Source organism: Pelodiscus sinensis, chromosome 24, assembly GCF_052426305.1.
Source record: "Pelodiscus sinensis isolate ZL-2025 chromosome 24, ASM5242630v1, whole genome shotgun sequence".
NCBI classification, from domain to species: Eukaryota; Metazoa; Chordata; order Testudines; family Trionychidae; genus Pelodiscus; species Pelodiscus sinensis.
Genome location: NC_143075.1, coordinates 19,184,664 through 19,208,731, shown reverse-complemented (window position 1 = coordinate 19,208,731; position 24,068 = coordinate 19,184,664). Strand labels below are relative to the sequence as shown.

Sequence of the window (24,068 nt, the reverse complement as noted above, 5' to 3'; positions counted from 1 at the left end):
CAAGCTATGTATATTGAGGCCCACATTTTCTAAGGTAGCCTTGGGTTTTGGATGCCTTAAGATGTCTGAAGATGGACAGCCAAGAACTGAGACACTCCGACTCACTTGAGAAACTATTAGCTTTTAGCTCAGTTCTCCTTTTCTCAAGAACCAATCCTTCCAGCATCCTGTTCATTTTTGTTTGAACCCCTTGCAACTTCTATCTTCCTGGTGATAATGTGTCCAGAAATAAATGCAATGTCACCTTCCTGCTTCATGATGTGAAGCCTCTGTAAATGCACCTAAAATTATATTAACCTTCCTTGCTCTCCTTCCCCTGGGTATCAAAATAATAATAATAATAATAATAATAATAATAACCATCTCTATGCCTACAACCAGTAAAGATTTACTTTTAAGGAATGATCATATGTTACAGTTGTTTGCCATTGGTTATTCGAATCCAGTGCCACTGGTGTCTTTTCTCTCTAGTCCTGGTATCTTGCTCATCTACTCTTGGCATCACAGCAGTCTAGCCATCTGTTTAGCAATCTGCTTTTCAGAAACCTCACACTTAGATAAATATGAAGATAGTCAACTGAGAACGTACAAGATTCATGGATGGGATATGATCAGTCACCGTGTGACTAATGAGGAGACATCCTTCTTCCCGATAGCTCTATCTCCCTGCAGTGAGTCATCTCTTACTTATCTATCGGCCTGCTGCTGTTTGGTGTCACCATTTGAATGTATACAAGTTGTTTCCAGATGTTTGTGTGTCTAGGAGAGGCATTGTAGCAGCCGTGATTTTGGCAACCAGGGGGCAGAAAAACAACTGAGGGCTGGGATTGCCGTTTCTAGTGTTTGTTCTTCTGGAAATAATGTTACAAACCATGACACCTTGCTGAAGGGAGAGCAGGGGCACCAGGTCTGTCCATAGGAGTCTAACTCTGCAGTAACAACAACAGTCATATGCACCAATATAGCAAATTTCATCCCTGGATCTATTATTATTCTCACTCGTAAAAGATGCAGAGAAGTTGACTTTAGCAAAGCTTTTGATGCGGTCTCCCACAATATTCTTGCCAGCAAATTAAGGAAGTATGGATTGGATAAATGGACTGTAAGATGGATAGAAAGCTGGCTAGACTGTGGGCCCAATGGGTAGTGATCAACGACTCAATGTCTGGTTGGTGGTCGGTTTCAAGTGGAGTGCCCCAGGGGTCGGTTCTGGGGCCGGTTTTGTTCAACATCTTTATTAATGACCTGGATGAGGGGATGAATTGCACTGTCAGCAAGTTTGTGGATGACACTCAGCTAGGGGGAGAGGTAGATATGTTGGAAGGCAGGGATAAGGTCCAGAGTGACCTAGAGAAATTGGAGGATTGGGTGAAAAGAAATCTGATGAGGTTCAACAAGGACAAGTGCAGAATCCTGCACTTGGGACAGATGAATCCCAAGCATAGTTACAGGCTAGGGATCGACTGGCTAAGTAGCAGTTCAGCAGAAAAGGGCCTGGGGATTACAGTGGATGAGAAGCTGGATATGAGTCAACAGTGTTATTGGCAGGTTAAAGCAGATAAAATATATGGACAGGTAAGTCACAGTTTGTAACTCCAAATGGTACCCAGATTGTCTCTGGAGATTTCTGTCTTGGATCTGGTACATTTCCCAGTAAGAGTCCAAACAGTTCAGAGATGAAGAATCATTCTTTGAATCCATACATTTTCTTACAGGAAACAAGCTGACAGGGTCACTATGCACATGGGCTTTTCTTTTGAAAAAAGAGAGTGAGGAGTGCTTGACTTCCGATCACTCACAGTGACCACTTGCTTTGAAATTACTTATTTTCTGCTAGTGTTCTTCATTGGCATTCTACAAGGTTTTTTTCTCCTGTGATGGGTTATTTAGTTACAGGGGTATATCCAACATAAATATTTGTGACTACTTTATAACTGGATATAGACTAAGTGAAAATGTGCCAGTAATATCCCATTAGTTTTCATGAAATTTAAACACCAAATATACTCTGATACATTTAACAAGCACTGATCTAGACTGTGCTAACTAAGCCTCAGTGGGAGTACTGTCTCCAATTCTGAGCATCACATTTCAGGAAAGATGTGGACAAATTGGAGAAGGTCTGGAGAAGAGCAACAAAAATTATTAAAGGTCTAGAAAACATGAGGCATGAGGGAAGATTGAAATAATTGGGCTTGTTTAGTCTGGAGAAGAGAAGACTCAGGCAGTGTAGACATAGCCTGACAGGGGACACAATAACAGCTTTCAAGTACCTAAAAGGTTGTTACAAGGAGAAGGGAGAACAAACTATTCTCCTTAACCTTTGAAGATAGGATAATAAGCCATGGGCATATATTGCAGCATAGGCGGTTTAGGTTGAACATTAAAAAAACTTCCTAACAGGGTGATTAAGCACTAGAATAAATTGCCCAGGCAGGTTGTGGAGTCTCCATCATTGGAGATTTTTAAGAGCAGGTTAGACAAACACCTGTCAGGGATGGGCTTGGTCCTGCCGTGAGTGTAGGGGACTGGGCTTGATGGCCTCTTGAGGTTTCTTCCCGTTCTGTGATTCTATGATTCTAATACACCAGTGCATTGGCCTGGGGCTGGCCCTTGATGGGCAGAGGGGGCATAGAAGACAGTTGCCCCGGAGCCCAGTGATTCAGAGCTACTGTGGTAGTGGCAGCAGCTGGAGCTCTTGGCCCGTCAAATCGCCACAGAAGCGCTATGTGGCACACTCTGTGTGGTTCTGAGGATTGGCTTCCCCTGGCCCCGCCCCTTCCACCCAAGGCCCCACCCCTTCTGGGAGCATGGAACCGCCCCCGCCCTCCCACCTTGCCGGGGGCCTGAAGAAGCTGTTGGCTCCCCTGGCCTGGGGCTTGAGCGTGCTCTGCCAATGTCCCAGTGGCCGTTGCCAGAGACAAAGTGCAGAACTAGATGGAGTGACAGCCAGCAGGGTGTTGACAGTCCCTTCCATCCCTATGTCCTCCAGACCAGCTCTTAGAAAGGCCCTGGGTAGTGACACTAGGCAGCCCAGGGGGTGAGTCCCCAGTGAGGAGTCCCCTTCACATTCACTGCAGCCTGTCTCCTCTCCAGAGCCAGTGGGCACATCCTGCTTGTTTTCGTGTGTGTTGTTTTTGTGCTCCCTTTCCACACCGAGTGAGGCTGGTCCTGCTACCTGGCCCGTCCCCATCTTGGCAAAGGGCTGCTGGGGTCAAGCAGAGAATAACAAGAGAGGGCCAAAAGCAACGGCTCCAGCTTTGGGGTGCGGCAGTGGCCTCTGGAGTTCGCTTTTGAGAGGGGATATTGGGGGGTTGTCTTCCTTTGCATTTCTACTGATTGCTGAACTTGTGTAATATTCTCTCCCTTTCCCCCCTCCACTCTCTTGTGTATAAAAAAATCACCCCATCATTTCACTGCCACTCAAGCGCCTTTCCCCCAACACGCCCTCCTCCTCCTCCCCCGCCCCACACTCCCTTCCCCACCATCTCCAAACCTAAAAATCTGGAGCTCTGATTGCAGAGATTGAGGCTCCTAATTGCACTTCGCTTTCCAAAGCCGCATTCGTTTATCATAAAGGGTGCACATTTCCCCTGCTACCGTTTCCACGGCCAGAGGCCCTGAGGGCCAGCTCAGAAATGGAGGGAATTAATTACATTTTTTTAACTCCCCTTCTTTTAAAGTACAGGAGAGAGTGATGAAACGTCCCGGGGGGAGGGGAACTGGGGGACTGCAAAATGATGGAGGGGAGCGGCAGGAAAGGAGGGGCCTATTATTTCATCCATTTTACCTCAGCCTACCCCCCCCCCCCAACTCACTGAGAGCCTCCTTTCCCCCATGACGAGCAGGCTCCTAAAAGGGTGGAAATGAGGCCAAGGGCTCAGAGCACCATAGCTCTTATTGACTTGCCCTTAAGTGCAAGCTCACACCACGCCTGTGACTGATTCGGGGCAGCAGCAAAGGAAAAGGAGATTGTGGGGGTGAGACAAGGGAGAGAATTGACAAGGAGGAGGGGAAGGGATAGCTGCCATGGCCATGATTGACAGGTAACAGATTCCCCGCCAGATAAAGCCTAACAGATGTGGAGGGGTATTGATTTTTCGTTAGCGATGGTAATGCACCAAGAAGTAATAAATTAGAGGAAAGCAAGGTCAAAAACGGAAAGGTAAAAGGACTTTGCATTCTTAAGGAGGGGATGACTCCATCTGCCCTCAACTTCCCCAAGTTCAAAAGGTTGCTGGAAAACAAGTTGCACCAGTTGGAGCGAAATGCCGGAGAGCGCTCGCTAGCCTGCCCCACGCTGGGAGACCTCTTCTTCAGCCCCTCTTGTGCCAGGGTGGCTGGTGTCAGCTGGGGTATAAGAATCCAGGGTCCATTCTTGCCGTTTCTATTACAATAGCATCTAGAGGTGAGCTAGGGATCCCACTGGGCTCGGGTGGCGCAATCGTACAGGAGGAGACAATCCCTGCCCCAACAAGCTCTAAATAGACAAGCCAGACCAAAAAAGCATCTTACAACCAGAGAAGCATGGAGCAGGGAGGTTAAGAGACTTGCCCAAGCTCACAGACAGAGCTGTTAGTACCAGCCCAGTACCTGAACCACACCACCAGCCTTCTTCCCTTACAGCCACATTGGAGCATCCATCTGGAATACCACGGCTGTCTGCTTGGTGTTCTTTGCCTAAGAAAGGGATGGGCAATCATTTTTGATGGAGGACCACCCCAAGAATTTGGTAGGTGGTCAAGGGCCGCACTCATCCATGATATGAGGAGGGAGGTGCAGGGTCTGGGATGGAAGTTGGGTGCAGAAGGGAGCCTGGGGTAGGGGACTGGGGAGCAGGAGGGATGTGGTGTCTGGGATGGAGTTTGGGTGAAAAGGAGGATAGTGACCTGGAGCAGGGGATTGGGATGCAGGAGAGGGTGCAGGTTCTGGGAGGGGGTATGGGTGCAGGAAAGGATTTTGACCTGTAGGAGGGGATGCAAGGTCTGGGAGGGATTTGTGACCTAGGGCAGGGGTACAGAGGTTTGGGTTATAATCCCAGGGCAGAAGGGGGTTGTGGTCTGGGGCAGAGGACTGGGGTGTGGGATCTGGGAGGGGGTCTGGGTACAAGAGAGGGGGTGTTGAGGGTTTGGAGGGTGACCTGGGGCAGGAGTGCAGGAGTGGGAGCAGAGGGTTTGGGGCATAGGAGGGGCCGAGGTGCCGGATGCAGGCTCTGTCTGAGAGGTGCTTACCTAGGTAGCTCCCAGCCAGCAGCCCAGGAGGATCCCACGCTCACACACACCGCTCAAAGCAGCCAGCTGTGAGCCACGAGCCCTGGGGGGAAGGTACTTTGTGCACTACCTGCCCCACAAACACCACCCAAAGAGCTCCCATTGGCCAGTTTCCATGGAGCTATGGACCAGCTCTGTTGCATTGGAGGGCCAGATCTTGCCCACAAGCCATATTTTGCCTGCCCCTGGTCTAAATGTATAGATCTACAACAAGAATCCACATAGAATCATAGAACACTAGAACTGGAAGGGACCTCCATCATCTACACCAAGCACCATCTAGACCATCCCTGAGAGATGTCCGTCTAACCTGCTCTTAAATATCTCCAGTGATGGAGATTCCACAATCATGGTTCAGGGCACAGAGCTTCAGAATTTTGCTCCTGTCTCCTTTAGATGCTGATATGCTGAGCCTCTTGGTTTCTAATATAACAATAAGTGCACTTCTGTGCCATAGCATCTTACGTCCTAAGATCTCAGAGCTCTTTAGAGGCACGCACTAACTCAGCCTCTCCACGCCCTTGTGAGATAGCAGCAATCCCATTTTGCAATGGGAAACTTGTAGAGAACTTAAGTGGCTTTCCCAAGGTCTTCCAGAGAGTTGGTAGCAGAGCTGGGAATAGAGCACGGAGGCCCTGTCTTCAGCCGCATGAAACGCAGCTGTTGCTTTTGCAAGGATGTAACTGGCATCCCCTTTGAACGAATGGGCACACTGGGTCAGACCAAAGGTCCATCTAGCCCAGAGTCCTGTCTGCCGATAGTGGCCAGGTGCCCCAGAGGGAATGAACAGAGCAGGGAATCAAGTGATCCCTCCCCTGTCGCCCATTCCCAGTCCTGACAAACAGAATCCATCAATGGCTATTAGCCAGGATGGCAGGAATGGTGTCCCTAGCCTCTATCTTCCACGTATGTATCTAGCATGGCCTTCTCATGCTACCAGAGGGCAAATGAGGATCAGCCCTTTAGTTTCACTCTACAGTTTTGAAAGCTCATCCAATTCCTCATGATTGCAACATGAAACGTCTCTGAATTTATACTTGTACAGCACTGGACAGCTCACTCAGGAGCGTAAGAGGAAAGCAAAGGAAATGATGGTTTGGCTTAGCTGAGCTGTTGCATTCCGCAAATAATTAACAGCAGCCGTTTGTGTGAGAGAGTTGTGGATTTAAAGCACCTGATCTGAGTCATGAATTGAATTTAAGATCTCAGTCTGGCCCCACATGTGCCTGGGACAGGTGCTCTAGATGTAGGTATAGCCAAGTTGCTTGCTTCACTGATGAACAATTCCTTCTGAAGCAGCTCACCTATGTAGCTCCTGCCAGATGGTGTGAAAGCAGGTGACATTAGACGAGGGGTAGCAAACTGCCAGCCTGACCCTGACCACCAGGGATATTTATGTGGCTTGCTTGACCTATTCAGAGTCTGCTTACAGCAGAATCTTAGTGCCTGTTTCAAGGGAAAAAGCAAGTTCCTGACTCTTGTGATGGCAAAGAATACTTCCAAATATGAGCTGAAGGAAAACCAGAGCAATGTTACCTTCCTGCGTCTTCACAGAGCATGCAACAGTAGCTCAGAGAGGTGTAAAATCCTCGGGCCCCTATAAATCTCATTAGACAGGTCAAACAAAAAAGCTCACACTTTAAAGTCAAGATGAGCTACTGCCTAGCTGATCATGCTCGCAGCTGGAGTGTGGAAGGGGGAAGGAGAGAAGTCCCAGGTGGTTGGAAACAGGCGCGGTACAGAAATGTAGAGGGGAGGAGCTGAGGAGAGAGACAGAGAGGAAGAAGGGGAGAAAAGGAGGTTGGGGAAAGAAGAAAAAGGAGGGGCAGACACAGAAGTGGCCCAAAAGGAGACTTATTTTTCTATATTGAGGGATTCATTAGTAACTACAAGTTCAGTGAGCAGTTAAAGGCCTGATTCTCTCCTTGATCCCATTTCACTGCTCAAGGTAGAATTTGGTCCTTTCTCCCACGAGTTTCCCACCACTGCCCCTCCCATCCTCTGAAAGCAGCTGAGTTCCCAAAGACAGGTAGAGTTCTGGGGTCAGGGAGGAGTTAGGGCTCTCTGCTAGCCGTATTGGGGCAGAGGTGATAGAAACCTCTGGGATCCTGGGGTAAAGAGCCCCCTATTCTGAACTGTACCTGGAATCGGAGGCTGCAGCATGCACCTGGAGCCAGAGGGACAGAAAGGTTCAGTGGCATTGGAAAAGGTTCAGAAAAGGGCAACAAAAATTATTAGGACATTGGAGCAGGTCCCCTATGAAGACAGATTAAAAAGACTTGGACTTTTCAGCTTAGAAAAAAGGAGAATAAGGGGGGATAGGATAGAGGTCTATAAAATTATGACTGGTGTGAAAAAAGTGAATAAGGAAAAGTTATTTACTCATTCCCATGATATAAGAACTAGGGGTCATCAAATGAAATTAATAGGCAGCAGGTTTAAAAGAAACAAAAGGAAGTTTTTCTTCACTCAGTGCACAGTCAACCTGTGGAACTCCTTGCCAGAGGATGCAGTGAAGGCTAGAACTTTAACAGGGTTCAAAAAAGAGCTAGATAGATTCATGGAGGTTAGGTCCATCACCGGCTATTAGTCAGGATGGGTTGGAATGGTGTCCCTAGCCTCTGTTTCTCTGGAAGTGGGAGACAGAGGAGGAATCTCGTGAGGTTTACCTGTTGTGTTCCCTTCCTCTGGGGCATCCGGTAGTAGCCCCTGTTGGCAGACAGGATACTGGGCTAGATGGACCTTTGGTTTGACCCAGTCTGGCCGTTCTTATGAAAGCTTAGGCCTAAGAATATTAGAATTGCAATTCTGGCCTAGCTCAGTGTTTGGCCTAGTCCAGCAACCTGTCCCCAGTACCAGCCAAGTCACAGGGAGGTGCAAGAAACTCTGCAGCAGCCTTTATGGGATACATGCCCTGCTCCCAGAGGAATTTCCCTGCTAATCCCCAACAACTAGAGATGGGCCTCAGCCATGAAGCAGGAGGGTTTATGTCCCTTCCAAAAAATGTTGTGGATAAAGATGGTGAAGATCTCAATGACACATAGAGCATCCAGAGTAAAATGGCAGATGGCTCCATACAGTATGTGCAGGGCTTAGTATAGAATACATAGTGCTTCCTTCTGCTGGCTTTATGATGCTGGAGCGTTCCCTGGTTCACACAGCCAGGGGTGGAAATAATGAGCCAGGAAGAGGAGGCTCTCTGAACCCCCAGCCCAGTAAACCCCAGGGATCAAGATTATACTGATTTTCCAGCTGATAAGCTAACACCCTCTCCAATTCCCCCTCACCTCCTTCTCCAGTGGGCTCCAGCCGTTGCTGATCTATGAACCCAGCATTCCGACACAGCTCTGAGACAGGACTCACCCTGTCGAAGTCCGGAGGGGACACCACGTTAAGGGAAAAGATCTTAGCTGGACTCCTAAGTCCTTCCGGGAGAGGCGGAGGGGGAAAAGCAAATGTCAGCCCACCCCCCATCCTTCAGGATAAGCTCCTGACTTAGGGAGGGGAAGGGGGTGGAAGGGAGGAGGGTGATGGGGTTGAGTGGAGAGGGAAATAGCTGTTCTATGGAATCTCCCCTTGTGTCATTCCGAAGAATGAGTCCTCTGCACAATAACTCACCAGGCCGCCGGCAGGGGATAAAGGGCTCACTCTGCCACTCGCTGGGCTGCAAATATTTTCAATTTGCCACTTTAATTGATGTCAATAAGGTTATGCTAAATTGGAAGATTTTCAACATTTCTGCTTTCGAGCGTCACGCTGGCCTCCCGAGATGACCGCCGGCCTCCCGGCGAGCGGCCAGCACAAACACCGCACGCCCGCCCTTCCCCGGTGACAAGCGACGAGACCCGCCTAAACGTGTCAGTCGTCTCTCCTCCCCCCCGCCCCCACTCCTCATCCGGGCTCCCAGCCTGCAGACACTCGCGCCCATGCGTCACTTTACAGGAGTAACCTGGCGGATTTCAGGACGACGGCACGCGTTGGTAAAGTGAAGCAGGTGCACAAGGTTTTTCAGGATCGGGGCCCCACTTCCCAGTCCTAGAGGCAGATTGATCCGGTTGGCTTTACAGAGGGGGTCTCTTTGAACAGGCGTTTTCTCCATCCAATCAACTAAGGGTGTTTATGGCCCCACAGAGGTTTATGGGTAGCCTTCATTGCATTTTATTATCAAATGTATAACACTGAGAGGGGCTGGACTAGTCACAACAATTTAACCCCCATTGCCTCGCCTGGGCTTCTGAGGAAGGAGAGGGTTTTCCCAGCTGGAGTCAAAACAGGGAGGTGGTTATTCAGATCTGGTTCAGATGGGGGCCCAGGATCACGGAAATCTCATGAGAACAACTGATCTGTAGTCTACCTTTATTTCACTCTATTCTCCAGGACTTTCAATCTGGCAAACGTATGTAACTCACACACCTAGTGTGGAATAGTGATAGAGATGTAGCCGTGTTAGTCTGGGGTAGCTGAAGCAAAATGCAGGACAATGTAGCACTTTAAAGACTAACAGGATGGTTTATTAGATGATGAGCTTTCGTGGGCCAGACCCACTTCCTCAGATCAAATAGTGGAAGAAAGTTGTCACAACCATATATACCAAAGGATACAATTAAAAAAAATGAACAAATATGAAAAGGACAAATCACATTGCAGAACAGGAGGGGGATGCAGGGGGGGGGAGGAAGGAAGGTAAGTGTCTGTGAATTGATATTAGAGGTAGGGAGAGTGGGATGTTTGTGAGTTAATGGTATTAGAGGTGATAATTGGGGAAACTATCTTGGTAATGGGTGAGATAGTTCAAATGTTTGTTGAGTCCTTTTTGGAAAGTGTCGAATTTTAACATGAATGACAGTTCAGAGGATTCCCTTTCAAGTGCAGATGTAAAAGGTCTTTGTAGCAGAATGCAGGTGGCTAAGTCATTTAGAGAGTGTCCTTTCTGGTTAAAGTGGCAAGAAACTGTTTTCTCTTTGTGATCTTGTCTGATATCTGTTTTGTGGGCATTAATCCTTTGGCGAAGTGTCTGAGATGTTTGTCCAATGTACATAGCAGACGGACACTTTCGGCACATGATAGCATAGATTATATTTCTGGATGCGCAGGAATATGTGTTCTTGATCTTATAACTCACTTGGTTAGGTCCAATAATGGTATCAGCAGAATGAATATGTGGACAAAGCTGGCAACGGGGTTTGTTGCAAGGGAAGGTACCAGGGTTAGTATTTGTGTGGTATGTCCTGTGGTGGTTGGTAAGAATCATCTTGAGGTTAGTGTGACCTAGTGTGGGTCACTGTCCCATGCAGTGGCACTTAGACCACAGCAACAGATAAGACCAAGAGACCTGTACAGCAGGGGCTGGGAGCCAGCTGGCTTTTAGCTCAGAGGGTAGAGGCTCCTATACTAAGTTCTAGAGGTCCCAGGTTCAAATCTTCCTGGTGTTGGTTACAAGTGGGGACTTGTCCGGAATCTCAACTGGGTCTTGCAAGCTCAGGGACATGCTTCCTCACCTGGGGGAAGTATGTAACCCACACACCTAGGCTATGTCTACACTCGCAGCTTCTTACGTGAGTAATATGCAAATGAGGCTATGCATGGAATATCGCCCAGCCTCATTTGCATACCTAATGAGCTACCATTTTTTTCAGAAGAGGCTCTTGCGCAAGAAGGAGCATCTACACTGCCCCTTGCGCAAGAAAGACCCTCTTGCGCAATGCCGTTACACCTATTACTTGACAGGAAGAACGGCATTGTGCAAGAGGGTTTTTCTTGTGCAAGAAGGGGCAGTGTAGACAAGAGGAAAGAGCCTCTTTTGAAAAAAATGGTGGCTCATTAGCTATGCAAATGAGGCTCGGCAATATTCCACGCTTAGCCTCATTTGCATATTACTCGCACAAGAAGCCGCGAGTGTAGACATAGCCCTACTGTGGTTCACTGTCCCATGCAGTGGCACGGTAACGATTACGAGTTAGCCACCCCATTTATTGGCTGGCCCTAGACCACTTGAAGGCAGATCCAGCGATGTTTAAGCACACGCTCTTCCTGAGCCCATGGACATGCTTTCCCCCTTTGCTTCCCCAGGTGATGAGTATCCTGAGCAACCCGAGCGGGGTTCCGCCGCAGCCCCAGGCTGACTTCTCCATCTCACCCCTCCATGGTGGTTTGGACACCACCAACTCCATCTCTGCCAGCTGCAGCCAGCGGAGCGACTCTATCAAGTCCGTTGACAGCCTCCCCACCTCGCAGTCCTACTGCCCTCCCACCTACAGCACCACTGGTTATAGTGTGGACCCCGTGGCCAGCTACCAGTATGGACAGTATGGACAAAGTGAGTATCGCTCCCACCAGAGTTGGCTGTACTTAAGCAGAGTTAGGTGCAAGGGGAGCTGGGATAGAGCAACCAGCAGCCAGATGCGGGATTGGCTTTGCCCTCAGGAAAGGATGCCCATGAATGTCTGTACAGAGAATTAATCTCTAGGGAATGACCCACCAGACACCATCCTGCTCTGTCTGTGCTCAGTACAGGGTCGCCCGCTTGCCATCTATTGGAAAAGTCGGGATGAAAGACATTAAATAGAAATGTTTATCTTGTGGGAGGAAGAAGGGTACCTCCAGGATCCCTCTGCTTCCCCATCTCCTACTCCTGCACCCTAAAAGGTCCGACCTCATAGTGACCCTGCTTCTGTCCAAGGAGAGTGAGCCATGACTCCCTGTAGAGTCCATCAGTGCAGCTCTTCAGGGATATAAAACAACTTGTACTTGCCTTCCTGTCCTCCATGTGCTGTGTTCCTAAGTCTCTGCTGCTCTTCCGTGGAGGCTTCCTTGCAAAAACACCTGTTTCCAACCCCCCTGGGGCTTCCCTCCTACCCCCTTCCACATTCCAGCTGCTGACATGATCAGCGACACAGTAGCTTGCCATAAAATGTCAGTTTGGTTTGACTAAATGAGATTTAGAGGGGACCAAGGATTTTACACCTCTCTGAGCCATTGTTTCAGGCCCTATGAAACCACAGGAAGGTAACATTGCTCTGGTTTTCCTTCAGTTCCTGTTTGGAAATGCTCTTCACCTTCACGAGGGTCAGGAACTTGCTTTTCCCCTGAATTCAGATTTCATTTAAAGCAGAATCTCAGCATCTGTTTAAAGTCATGCAAGCTACATAAACTACCAAGGGTTCCACTAGGTAGATGCTTCAGGTGACACACCCTCTCAGCTTTGGGGCTTTGTTAAACAGAGGAGACTCATGCCAGACACACAGAGGTGGATACGTGGCCTCTGCTATTACACACGCAGACCTATTGGGAACGGAATCCAAGCAGCAAAGAAACAAAAACTAAACCAAACGAGCTTCTCTAGCCCTTTTATTTGAACTCCGTTCCATGCCAGCAGGTCCACAATGTGTGGGTAGGTTCTGGAATTTCACAGGCATAGGAATTATTGTTTTTATTCCCTCCAGGATAGGAATGGTTGGATGGTTGAATGAATGGAGGAAATATGCCTTTCCCAACATTCAGAAATTGTTGACTGGGAATGGGAAGTGATTGTCTAGGAGGGAGTACTGCTGAAAGGAGTTTAGGGGTCATAGTGGACCACCAGTTAAACATGAGTGTGACACTGTTACAAAAAAAGCAAACATGATTCTGGGATGCATTAACAGGAATGTTGTGAGCAAGACACGAGAAATCATTCTTCCACTCTATACTGCACTCATTAGGCCTCTTTTGGAGTATTGTGTCCCGTTCTGGGTACCACATTTCAAGAAAGATGTGGAGAAATTGGAGAAAGTCCAGAGAAGAGCAATAAAAATGAGAAAAGGTCTAGAAAGCATGAGCTATGAAGGGAGACTGAAAGAACTGGGCTTGTTTAGTTTGGAAAAGAGAAGGCTGAGAGGGGACATGAGAGCAATTTTCAAGAATCTAAAAGGGTGTTAGAAGGAGGAGGGAGAAAAATTGTTCTCCTTGGCCTCTGAGAATAGGACAAGAAGCAATGGGCTTAAAGTGAAGCAAGGGAGGTTTAGTTTAGACAGTAGGAAAAACTTCCTACCTGTCAGGGTGGTTAAACACTGGAATAAATTGCCTAGGGAGGTTGTGGAATCTCCATCACTGGAGATATTTAAGAACAGGTTAGACAGACACCTGTCAGGGATGATCTAGATGGTGCTTGGTCCTGCCATGAGGGCAGGGGACTGAACTCGATGACCTCGCGAGGTCCCTTTCAGTTGTAGGATTTGAGGGAAAAACAGTTCTGATGTTACTACCACACTGTCTCCGGATTCTGCTGAAACATTCCTTCCTGAAGTCTCCTTCTAGAAATATTGGCTCAGCAGATCCTGGGAAATCACCATCCAATGGTTGAGACAGAGGTCTTTTGAAATCCACGCTGACAGGGTGAAATTGCCAGGCACGTGTGTGTTTCACAAGTGACATATCCAGGAGTCCTTGTGGAACTAAAGTGGTCATTCCAAGTCTGGTGCCAGTTCCAAACCTTAGTGCTTCACAGCTACTGGGCCTTTTATGCCACCACTTCCCTTGTGACCACGGCAGGTCAGGGCCATCAGATCTCACTTGTTGCCGCAAGAGAGTGTGGGGGCAGGGCAGGGGGAGGTTGCAGGGGGAAAGAGGTCCCAGCCACTCAAGAAGGTTTTGTATTGGAGTCTAGTATCAGAGGGGTAGCCATGTTAGTCTGAATCTGCAAAAACAATGAGGAGTCCTGTGGCACCTTATAAACTAACAGGTTTATTGGAGCATAAGTTTTCATCGGCAAAGACCCACTTCGTCAGATGCATGTAAACTACAAAAGCTTATGCTCCAATAAATCTGTTAGTCTATAAGGTGCCACAGGATTCCTCGTTGTTATTGGAGTCTGTGGGTATCTCTACACTTGCACCCTAGTTCGACCTAGGGTGCAAGTGTAGACATACCCTGTGACTCTTGCAACTCGTGCTGAGCAACACTGAGGATTAGGATTCGTTTGGCAAAACCTCGTCAGCCCGGTTTTGGTTGTAGGAAAATTAGAGAGAGACCAGAGTCAGGGTCCCATGTGTGAACACACTCAAGCTTTAGAGACAGGTAGATCTGGAGCTAAACCCAGCTTTGATTTATTTGACATTGGACGGTTGGGAGATGACGCATCCCTGAACCAAAACCAGTGTCAGGGAGTCTGAGCATCCAAGCCCAGAGTGTCAAGGGTCTGCCCCCTGAGCCCAGGCTCACTGAAATCATGTGGAATCTCTCAATGGACTTTGGATCAGGCCCAAAAGACAGCGGGTGGGAGGATCTGTTTCACCTCTAGAACGACTGGGTCACAAAAGCACTGGAGACCCGGCAGAGGGCTCACCTGCCGGTGTTAAACTAATAATAAGTGTGTGTTGTGAGAGAGTGACCCGCAATGGGTTAAAGGTGCATCCTCTTCCTCCCCTAACTCTCCAGCTTGCCTATGGCTTGTCCTCAGTGACCTTTCCTTCCATTCGGCCGTGGCTTTTTATTCCCCGCTCCGTCACAGCCCTTTAATGTCTTTAACTTCTATGGCTAAATAAGAACCGGCTGTGGCGGCAGACAGGATCAATAGCCACTTCCCCCTGGCCCCTCCTCTTTTTGTTTTTAGGGAGCTTGATCTGCGACCCCTTGACCCTCCCCTCACCTCTGGACGCAAGACTGGACACACGTGCTATTGATAAAAATCTTAAACAAATTCCAATACCATGTATTTCCAATAAAGATCCCTTCGGGCAGGACGTTAGTCACACCCCATGTGTGTTAAAAAAAAAGGAGGGGGGAGGAGGAGGAATACAAGTTTAAAATAAGAAGGAGTTGAGAAAAGCCTCGAGGAAGATCAAAAAGGAGAGGAAAAGAGAAAGAAACGCTTGTCTTGTGTTGCTGCAGGGATTCCTATTTGGGGTTCTCTGTGTCCGTGAAAACACCCTCTCCAGTCCCTGGATATTCTTTTATTTGTCTCCCCTTTTTTGTTTCTGTCTCGTGTCTCATTCTTTTCTGCAGAGGGTTTAGACTTTCATCCAATTTCAAAGTCCGGTTTTGAGCTTGCGATTCAATCTATGGGACTCAATTTGCCGTGGGAACATTGTCCGGTTTATTTCAAGCAGAATCCAGGCTCCCAAACGTTCGGTGCCCAGCAAAAAATCTCATACTGTTAGACCAGAGGTGCCACGCTCTCCAGAGACATTCAGGTAGCCAGCCACAAAGGGTCCCTTCCTGTTCCTGAGGTGAAGGTATGGTGAGAAGTTTTTAACGTGCACACACACACACACACACACACACACACACACACACACACACACACACACTGAATCCCCAGTATGTCTTCCCATTGCTGGGAACTGGAATCACACACACACACACACACACACACACACACACACACACACACACACACACACACACACACACACACACTGAATCTCCAGTATGTCTTCCCATTGCTGGGAACTGGAATCACTCACACACACTGAATCCCCAGTATGTCTTCCCATTGCTGGGAACTGGAATCACTCCCATTCAGATGAACAGTCTTGTAGATGAGGACCAGCAATGCCTATATGACACGCCTGCCTTTCAGCCGGTAGCTATGTTATGCCAGTGTTGTGTGTGTTAAGATGAGATGTATCTGAAACTGCAAAATCCCTAAGTATATGCTGCCTTGTACAGGACCTGCTCAAAATTCACGGATTTCAATAGGCCGTGGAGCAGGTTTACAGAGTACATGATCCATCTGTCTGAGCACATGCAATACCTGGCATAGTCAGCGAGGACTGTGAGTATACAGCACAATGCATACACGCATGCGCACACCTGTATGCTCCTTTTTGTTTTCATTTCCACACTATTAAATCAACACAACATGACTCTGATTTTTGGCAGCAAACCTTCCCAGGAGACCAGAATGAGACTGTTGGGTGGTTTTTACTGGTTGTTTGTTGGGTTTTTAATAATAATGCCACTGCATTTCTGTCACTAAGGGTGTGTGTACACAGCAAAGTTATTCCGAAATAACTATGCAAGCGTCTACACGGCAATTCTGTTATTTCAAGATAATTTTGAAATAACAGATGGCTTATTCTGAATTCTGTAAACCTCATTCTAAGAAGAATAGCGCCTATTTCAAAATAGGTATTTTGAAATAAGGTGTGTGTAGACGCTGCACTTCTGATAATTCAAAATAGCCCCTTACAAGGGGTTATTCCTCCTGGGGCTCTTAATCGAGATAGCACGTCTACATTAGGGAAGCCTGCGTTGAACAAATTTTGAGGCTTCCTTGCAGTGTAGACGTGCTATTTCGAAATAAGCTATTTTGGAATAACTATTCCGGAATAGCTTATTCCAAAATAACTGTGCAGTGTGGACATAGCCTTAGTGAAGCCCAAGGAAGAGCAATTTCTGACCAACCTTTAGAACATACTAATTCCCCCAGAGAATTAATGTTCCCAGCTTGTCTGGCTTTCCCTCCCTCAGCAAGTCCGCCAGAGTCCGTGTCTTGCACAAATGTCCCCTTATGTGGGATATACATAAGGATGGATGCACAAAACCAGCATAGGCATAGACACAAATACTCTCCCAGCCCCATACCACAGCACCGCCAATTGTATGGGCAATATGGCCATGGGTCAGGTATGAATGTGGTCCACTAGCCCATCTCACATGCACACACCCACCAAGTACATCTGTGCCTCAGCACAACTATTAAGGGCTGAGCCTTAGGACCAAGCAAACTAGTTTCATGGGAATCTCGTTCTTCCAGAATCTTCCACGCGTCTTCATCCACCCCACATTTCTCAGGCTGTTGGTCCCGTCAGACTGGCCACTTCAGAGACTGAACTCCCTCATAGGCCTCAGGCTGCCCCTCACACCTCAGTGTAACGTCACCCTGTGCCGGAGTCCATTTGCCGCTTCCGTGTACCAAGCTATGAACGTTCACACATAGAGGCTCTGTCCCAGCCGGTGTGGAGCAGGGGTGCCAGATTAATGCGGTCCTTGCAGTTCCCAGAGGCCGGAGCCACGCTAATGATGCCGGTGATGGAACGCAGAAGCGTGAAAGGAATTCTAATAGATATGACAAGTCTAATAAGAATTTGTCTCTGGAAGGGACCCCCTTTGGGGCAGGCATCTGACAAGATGTTGATGGCTGAAATTTGTTTACTCATTGGCACCGATGGTGCATCTCCTGCCAGCTCTTTATTAATCTAATTTGAGATGTTATAGCTAGAGAGAGACTTTGACTGAAGCTCCGCTAATGAGCAGTATCACCATCCTGCCCTGTCCCTCTTCCCCGTCAGTCCACGGGGCAGTCTGTGGATCCAGAACTTGGTCGCAACTTGGGCTATGGAGTGCCAGCATCGCCTCAGGCGTTGCCAGGGTGTCTTCCACGCTAAAGATGATCAACAGAGGCTTCTCCCAGGGCGTGAAATGATCAGAGAGGTATCGACAGACAGTGTGTGGGTCAGATTCTAAGCTCACTCGCGCTGGGCTAGCCCCACTGAAACGAGTGGAATAGTCTACACCCGTGTAACTGAGATCAGTCCCTGGGCTCTGTGGCTGAGAGGTAGCACAGGGAGTTGAGCGTGGAGATCTCTGCGCTCCAACCAGCTGTCCTGCTCTTCAGCCTTCATCCTTAGGCAGCTGCCCAGGAGAGTCTGTTGTCCGTGGGTGATGGGGAAATCTTGTCTTTTTCCAGACATTTGCAGTGCATCTATAGCAACGTGTGCAAAGTTCTGTGAAGGCAACAGCTGCATTGAGCTCCTGCAGGGCCTTCGCCTGTGTCAGGCGGCTCTAAAAGGGTCCGGGTCCATCTGTGAATTTCCTCCCATGACAGGGCCTGTGTGTCGGCAACTACCCCCTCTGCAGGGCCAGCCTGTCTGCGGCTTTCTCTGCAGCGGGGCTCCTCTGTGGCAGGGCCTGTCTGTCTGCAACTCCCCCTGAGGCCGGGCCTGTCTCTCACAAACCTAATGGCGAGACCTGTCTCTCTCCCCACGCTGCCTCAGCAGGCCCCTTTGTGTTCGTGACTCTGCCTTCTCCACAGCGGGGCGCACACATCTCCAACTCCCTCTGTGGGGATGCTCATGCATCTGTGACTCCCCGCTGTGGCAGGGTCTCTCTGCCTGTGACTGCTCCCCATGGTGGGGAATGTGTGTTTGTGACTCCCCCCACCCCCATAGCTGGGCCTGTCTGTTGGCGATTCCCCCCTGGCCGGCCTTGTTTCTTATCCTCTTTTAACTGGATGTTTTCCCCTCCTTTCCCCCCCAGCTGCTGTCGACTACTTGGCCAAGAATGTGAGCCTGTCTACCCAGCGCAGGATGAAACTGGGAGAACATTCAGCAGTGCTGGGCCTCCTACCAGTAGAGACAGGCCAGGCTTACTGAAGAATCCGTCTGTGCCAACAACCTACTCCAGCAACCTGGTACCACCGGAGAAAACACCACCAGCAGCCTTCCAGGGTTCCACCTCTATCCGGACCCCGCTCCTTCCCTCATCTCCTCCACCCTGCACCAACTCAAGCTGTGAAGGAGATGGGAAAGAGTAGGGATGGTTCTCCATCTATCCAGTTCCTTACTGAGCACTCTTGCCAACCCAGCTTCTTTAACCGTGACTCCTTCTGTGGCCAGAGACAATGGGTTGGACACATTTATTAACCCTAATGTTCATGCCCTCTCTCCAGCCCACCTGGCCAGCGTGGCATAGTGCCCACACTTAATGACTTTCCATTGATCTTGGTGGTTGGCACAGTCAACGCTGAATTTCTTTTCTCTTGTAAAATATTTGTTTTTAATGTTTCCCCCTTTTTTATTGTAGTAAATCGGTGGACGTGGTATAGAAAGAGTAACCAAGCTGATCATGTAATTCGGGACCATCAGACCTTTGGACCAAACCCAAGAAGGGGTTTCAAAAACAAATGAAAGTTACAGCAGAGCGCTCCCCTTCCCGCGCTTGCTGATGGGATCCCATAGCAATGAAAAAGCCAGGAGGGGTGTTGCTCAGCATGGGTGGGATCTGATGGGTGCCGTCAATGCTTCACCCGGGGACCTTTGGAAAGTGTAAACGTCATTTGCCGAGCAGGGTTAGGAGAAGTTGCGGGCAGGCCTGGGCAATGCTCCATGAACTAGATCCTGACAGGGTGGTGGGGAGCTGACTGAAAGCCACTTGCATCCAAAAGCTGCAGAAGATTCAGCAGGAAATGTTGGCGCATGTGCACGTGGAGGACTGGCATGGGCAGTGTGTAGGCCGGGGGTTGCCGGAACCTTCTTTTGCGCCACAAGTTAGATCCTGGTAGGGAGGGAGAGTGGTTGTGTGTGCCGGCGATGCCTTGCGAGGGAGGGGCACTCGAGCAGAGCCTGCGTCTGGCCTCGCTGGATGTACTTCAGCTTTCAAAACCGGGTCCTTCTGCTGCTAGAACGTGATGGAAATGAAAGGAGACTTGTTCTGAAGGCACCTGTCAGGGCTCTCTCCCATCAATTGAAGGGCTGAATGACGAGCTAGTTGCAGGTCTGGAGGAGGCGCAGTCGCTAAGGCACAGTGCCACACAAAACTGGAGTGTGCATCAGGCATGGAGCAGACAGAGGACTATAGGAAAGTTCTGACCACAAGTTTGTTTCCAACTGACCAGAGACAGAGAGGCATAAACCCACAGAATGTAGCTATTTGTGCTGTACTATAGAGAGGAAGAAAGACTCTTGTGTCCTCATCCACACAATTCTTTATTTCCCAGCCTACCAGGAGAAGTACTTGTCCCTCACCTTAAGTCTCTCTTCCTTTTCACCAGCATCTGGTCCCTTCTCTTCACATGTCTGTGATTATTTGAAAGGTGGATTCTCTCTAGGCCGCCGACTGTTTGGGTTTTTTTCAGATTTGCCTCCCACTTTTCTGTAGCATACAGCACTCTTTTCCTCTATCCCAATCCATGATCCTGCTCAGTTCAATGTTCAGCTAAACCCTCTTACGTCTGAGTCATGAACCACACGGGGGTCATTCAATGTATTTATAGGGTGTGGTCACAACCCTTACCCATCCCAATAAAATGCTGTAGCAGATCCCTGGCCATTTAGACTTTCTTCACCGTCTAGCTGCATTTAAATGTCTCTCCTGCAAGAGTACACTTGCTGTTTGCTCATCACTCAGTAGAGGATGGGGAAAGCTGCCACTCAAGTAATCTGTCTTGTGCCTTTCCTTTAAATGATGCACAGATTTATGTGCCAGCCAGTGACTGATTTGAAAGGCCCAACGTTCATTGGATTGGCAGCACATGGTGCATGCAGGGTCAGCCATATACAGCTTTCCGGTGTCTGTATTAGACATTCCTTCAGTGGAGTTGAGAGAAGTGTGAGGATGTTGTTTCTGCCTCCCAGGGGCAGATGATTAAAAGGTAGATGAGAGGGCAGACTTGTTCCTAGAATCATAGAATCCCAGGGCTGGAAGAGACCTCAGGAGTCATCAAGTCCAGCCCCCTGCCCAAAGCAGGACCAACCCCAACGAAATCATTCCAGCCATTCTCTGCATCCTTCAGCTCTTTCTTTTGGCATTTCCCTCAAACCATCCATCCTGGTCTTTACATCTGACCCCACATCTTCTGGGCAGTCTCAGGCTTTCTGGTGCCTTGCTTTTGGCTGCATTTTATTGTTAACCTACAAAGTTGCCAACTACTATGGACCCAGCAGGCCACACAGGCAAGCTGCCAGTTCTTAGTCAAAGCAGATTTTTGCTTCATGTGTTGCTTTGTATTTCATCAGACCCCATCCCTGGCTTTCATCCAGCCCACACTTCTTCACTGGGGTTTGTTGTTCCAAATGCCTCAAAGCATTTTAACACGCTAGACTCATCTCTCTTCTTTATATACGCACACTGCTGTTCAGTAGCTGGGACACTGACAATCACACTCAGAGAATCCTCTGCAGTGATGGTTACTGAAAATCCAAATCCCTCCTTCGCTCGTCCAACTCTTCCATGAATAAAACAGTGATTCCAGAGCCACCCCTCTGACTACAGGAGGATTTCCAAGGAGAATAGAACTTTCGTGAGGTCTGGCACTAAAAACATGCATTTCACAATGCCATTTCCAAGGCTAAAGACAGCCTATAGAGCAGGCATTGATGAAGACGGGCACACTGGCTTCTTAGTGCTTACTGGAAACCTGAGATATGTTAGACAAGAGGTGTTGTCTGAAGCCAGCATGGTAGGAAAGGAAAATGAAGAGTTATGTGATTTTTTGGTTTGGATCTAAAATGAAGAAATGACTTTTGAGTTCCACATCTGGCTTGAAGGTCCCTTCCAATAACTATAATAATATTAACACCCCCACTCCAAAGGAACATCTGGAAACTCAAAGCAAATGCTAGGTGTTTCTATGAGCTAGCCGATGGGGTAAAACATCCATTTTATCCTACTCCAGTACTGCATGGTTACCTGTAGTTTTTGAACAGACATCAGTAAGTCCTGCTGCAGCAATAGGACACGTGCTTTTGGAGAAGATTTTATTGCATGCCACGAGCTGCATTCATCAGCAAAAATATTGACAGCTGAGTGATTATAAGCACCCAAGAAAGCCTGCCATGCCCTAGGAATGAACAATGGTATGTCTTGGTGCTTTTAGGAAATGGACTGTACAAACGAAAAATGTTAGTTACCTGCATTAACTGAGCATTGTTATCACTGGCAACCAATCAAAAAGCCTCGTTATATCCCAAATCCTAAAAGCTCTTTTATACTTCAACTAATTAAAGCCATTTTTGACCAAATTGATTTCTTGTCACCTGCTACACAGTACAACCAGCAGGTAAGACCCAGCCTGTAACAAGAAACATCTGGCCCCGATCCTGCCCACAAAAAGGTGCACTTCCACTTTTCCCTACCTCGTTTTGTTTCTGCGTGCATAAATACAAAAGCAACAGACACACAACAGCTCCCAGTCTGCTAGGTGATCCTCAACTGCCTAAGCAGGTTCCAGCAGTGGGTATGTTGTTAACAGACAACTTCAGTTAAGCTAAGAGCCAGAGTGCAGGAGCCTACAATAAAAGTCTTAAAAAGAGGGAGCATTATAGAATTCTGTTTCAAATCACCTTCACCAGAAAGTCCACAAGCATCCTGGCTGCTGCTGTAAATAGAATTGTTAGAGGAATGTGAAAAATGCCCCAAACGAATAGCTATTCTCTGACTCTCCTCCTGAGGTCGCACTTATGTACATTAGTTGGAAATTTGGTCATGTGCTGTATGTTTATAGAAAGTTGAGTTTTTTTATATACTAAAAACACAGTGAGTGCCGTGCTAGTTTAAAAAAAATGGGGCAAACTGTAGAAATTTACATATTGTGTCTTTTCAAAATACATTCCAGAATCTTTGGGGTGGGATGGGCTTGCTTTGGGGGGGGGGGGTTGTTTTTTTGTTTTGTTTTTAATTTTTTAAGGAACATTAATGTATGAAAGTCAAAAGATTTTGGTTTGGTTTGGTTTATGGATTGCCAAGCTCAGTTCTGCTGAAAAAAAATTAAAAAGACAAACTTGGAGAACGGGGTGGGGAAGCAAAATGGAGGGAGAGACGCTTTAAAGGCCACGCGCTAGGACGGTGGAACCACAGCACGTGGCAACGAGCAAGCATCAGACTCATGGGAGCCTAGAGAACGTCTGGCCAGAAACTGAAAGTGAAATGAACTGGCCATGAGCAGACATTCCAATCTTGGGGACGCAGGGACGCCTCTGGGAACCCAAACAAATTGCGCGCTTAATGACAACAAACCAAGCGAAGGGCACATCCAGTGGACGTTCTCTCCGGCTGATTTTTTTTTTCCTCCATGCCTGTGAACAAGATCCTTGTGGGAAAAGAAGTAATGAGTTTGCTTTATCTCCCCACCCACCGGCACCATTCCGTGACCATGTTGGACATTCTCTCACGACATTCTGCAGCTCAGCAGATTAGCCTCTGTTGCTCAGAGACTTTGTGTATTTAATGCTTCTAACACATCATTCTTAACACCTCCATATACCCATCTGGGTAGTATCTACATAGCACTATAGAACATTCCTTATTCCTAGTAACTGCGGATATGTTGCTTCTGTGTGTGACTCATAGCCATTTTGCTCCATGTGTCTGCGTGTGTGTGTGTGTGTGTGTGCGCGCGTGTGTGCGTGCGTGCGTGTGTGTGTATATATATAATCGCACCATAATTTATTCAGCTATATGGAGTAGTAGAGTAGAAAGAGAAACTGGTATTTGCTTTAACTACCTGCTGCCTGTAGGTGTCTCTCTGTAACTCAGGCATAACTGTTATACATTAAAAAAAAAAAGATTTAAAAGATGTCTTTGGAGGAATTATTTATTTAATTCACTTCGCAATGTGTGACATACAATAAAATGGGAGCTTCATGACAAAGATTTTGGAGTTTTCTGGGTACTTGGTACATTTGAAAATGAAGGGCAAATCCTAAGGACAACATTTTTCAAAAGTCGTCTTTTTCATAGGGCAACACAATGATTGAACTTATCCACGACAGTAGTGGGTTCACTAAGGCAAACACTTCTCAGAGCCGGTGGGTGATTAGATAACATGGTAATGTGCACAGCATAAGATCTGAAATAGTTAAGTAGAGAGGGAATCAAAAATTTTCCATCATGTCCATGTTGGTTTTGATTTTTGGTTCAATTCTGGTTTTGGTTTAGTTGTGGTAGTAATTTTGTGGGGGTTTTTTTTTTTAATGAAAAATGGCTTTTTGATTAATCAGAAATTTCTGCTAAAAATCTTTTTGGTGAAAGTTATACATATTTTTTGCTGACAGACAACATTTTGATTTTCAAGTTTGTTGGTTTGTTTCCGTATTTTCT

General features: G+C 47.7%; 1 protein-coding gene across 7 annotated transcripts in view; it reads left to right on the top strand.

The window, feature by feature from the left end:
* Nucleotides 1-23,544, top strand: part of PAX7 (paired box 7) — a 178,141-nt gene extending 154,597 nt beyond the window's left edge. For 4 of the 7 annotated variants that reach the window (XM_075906836.2, XM_075906834.2, XM_075906835.2 and 1 more), the window contains exons 8-9: nucleotides 11,340-11,586; nucleotides 15,252-18,503. In XM_075906836.2, the coding sequence (XP_075762951.2) occupies nucleotides 11,340-11,586; nucleotides 15,252-15,406 (402 nt within the window). In that variant the 3' untranslated portion in view covers nucleotides 15,407-18,503. The other 3 variants (XM_075906838.2, XM_075906840.2, XM_075906837.2) reach the window with 1 other exon arrangement.
* Nucleotides 23,545-24,068: the final 524 nt, after the last annotated feature.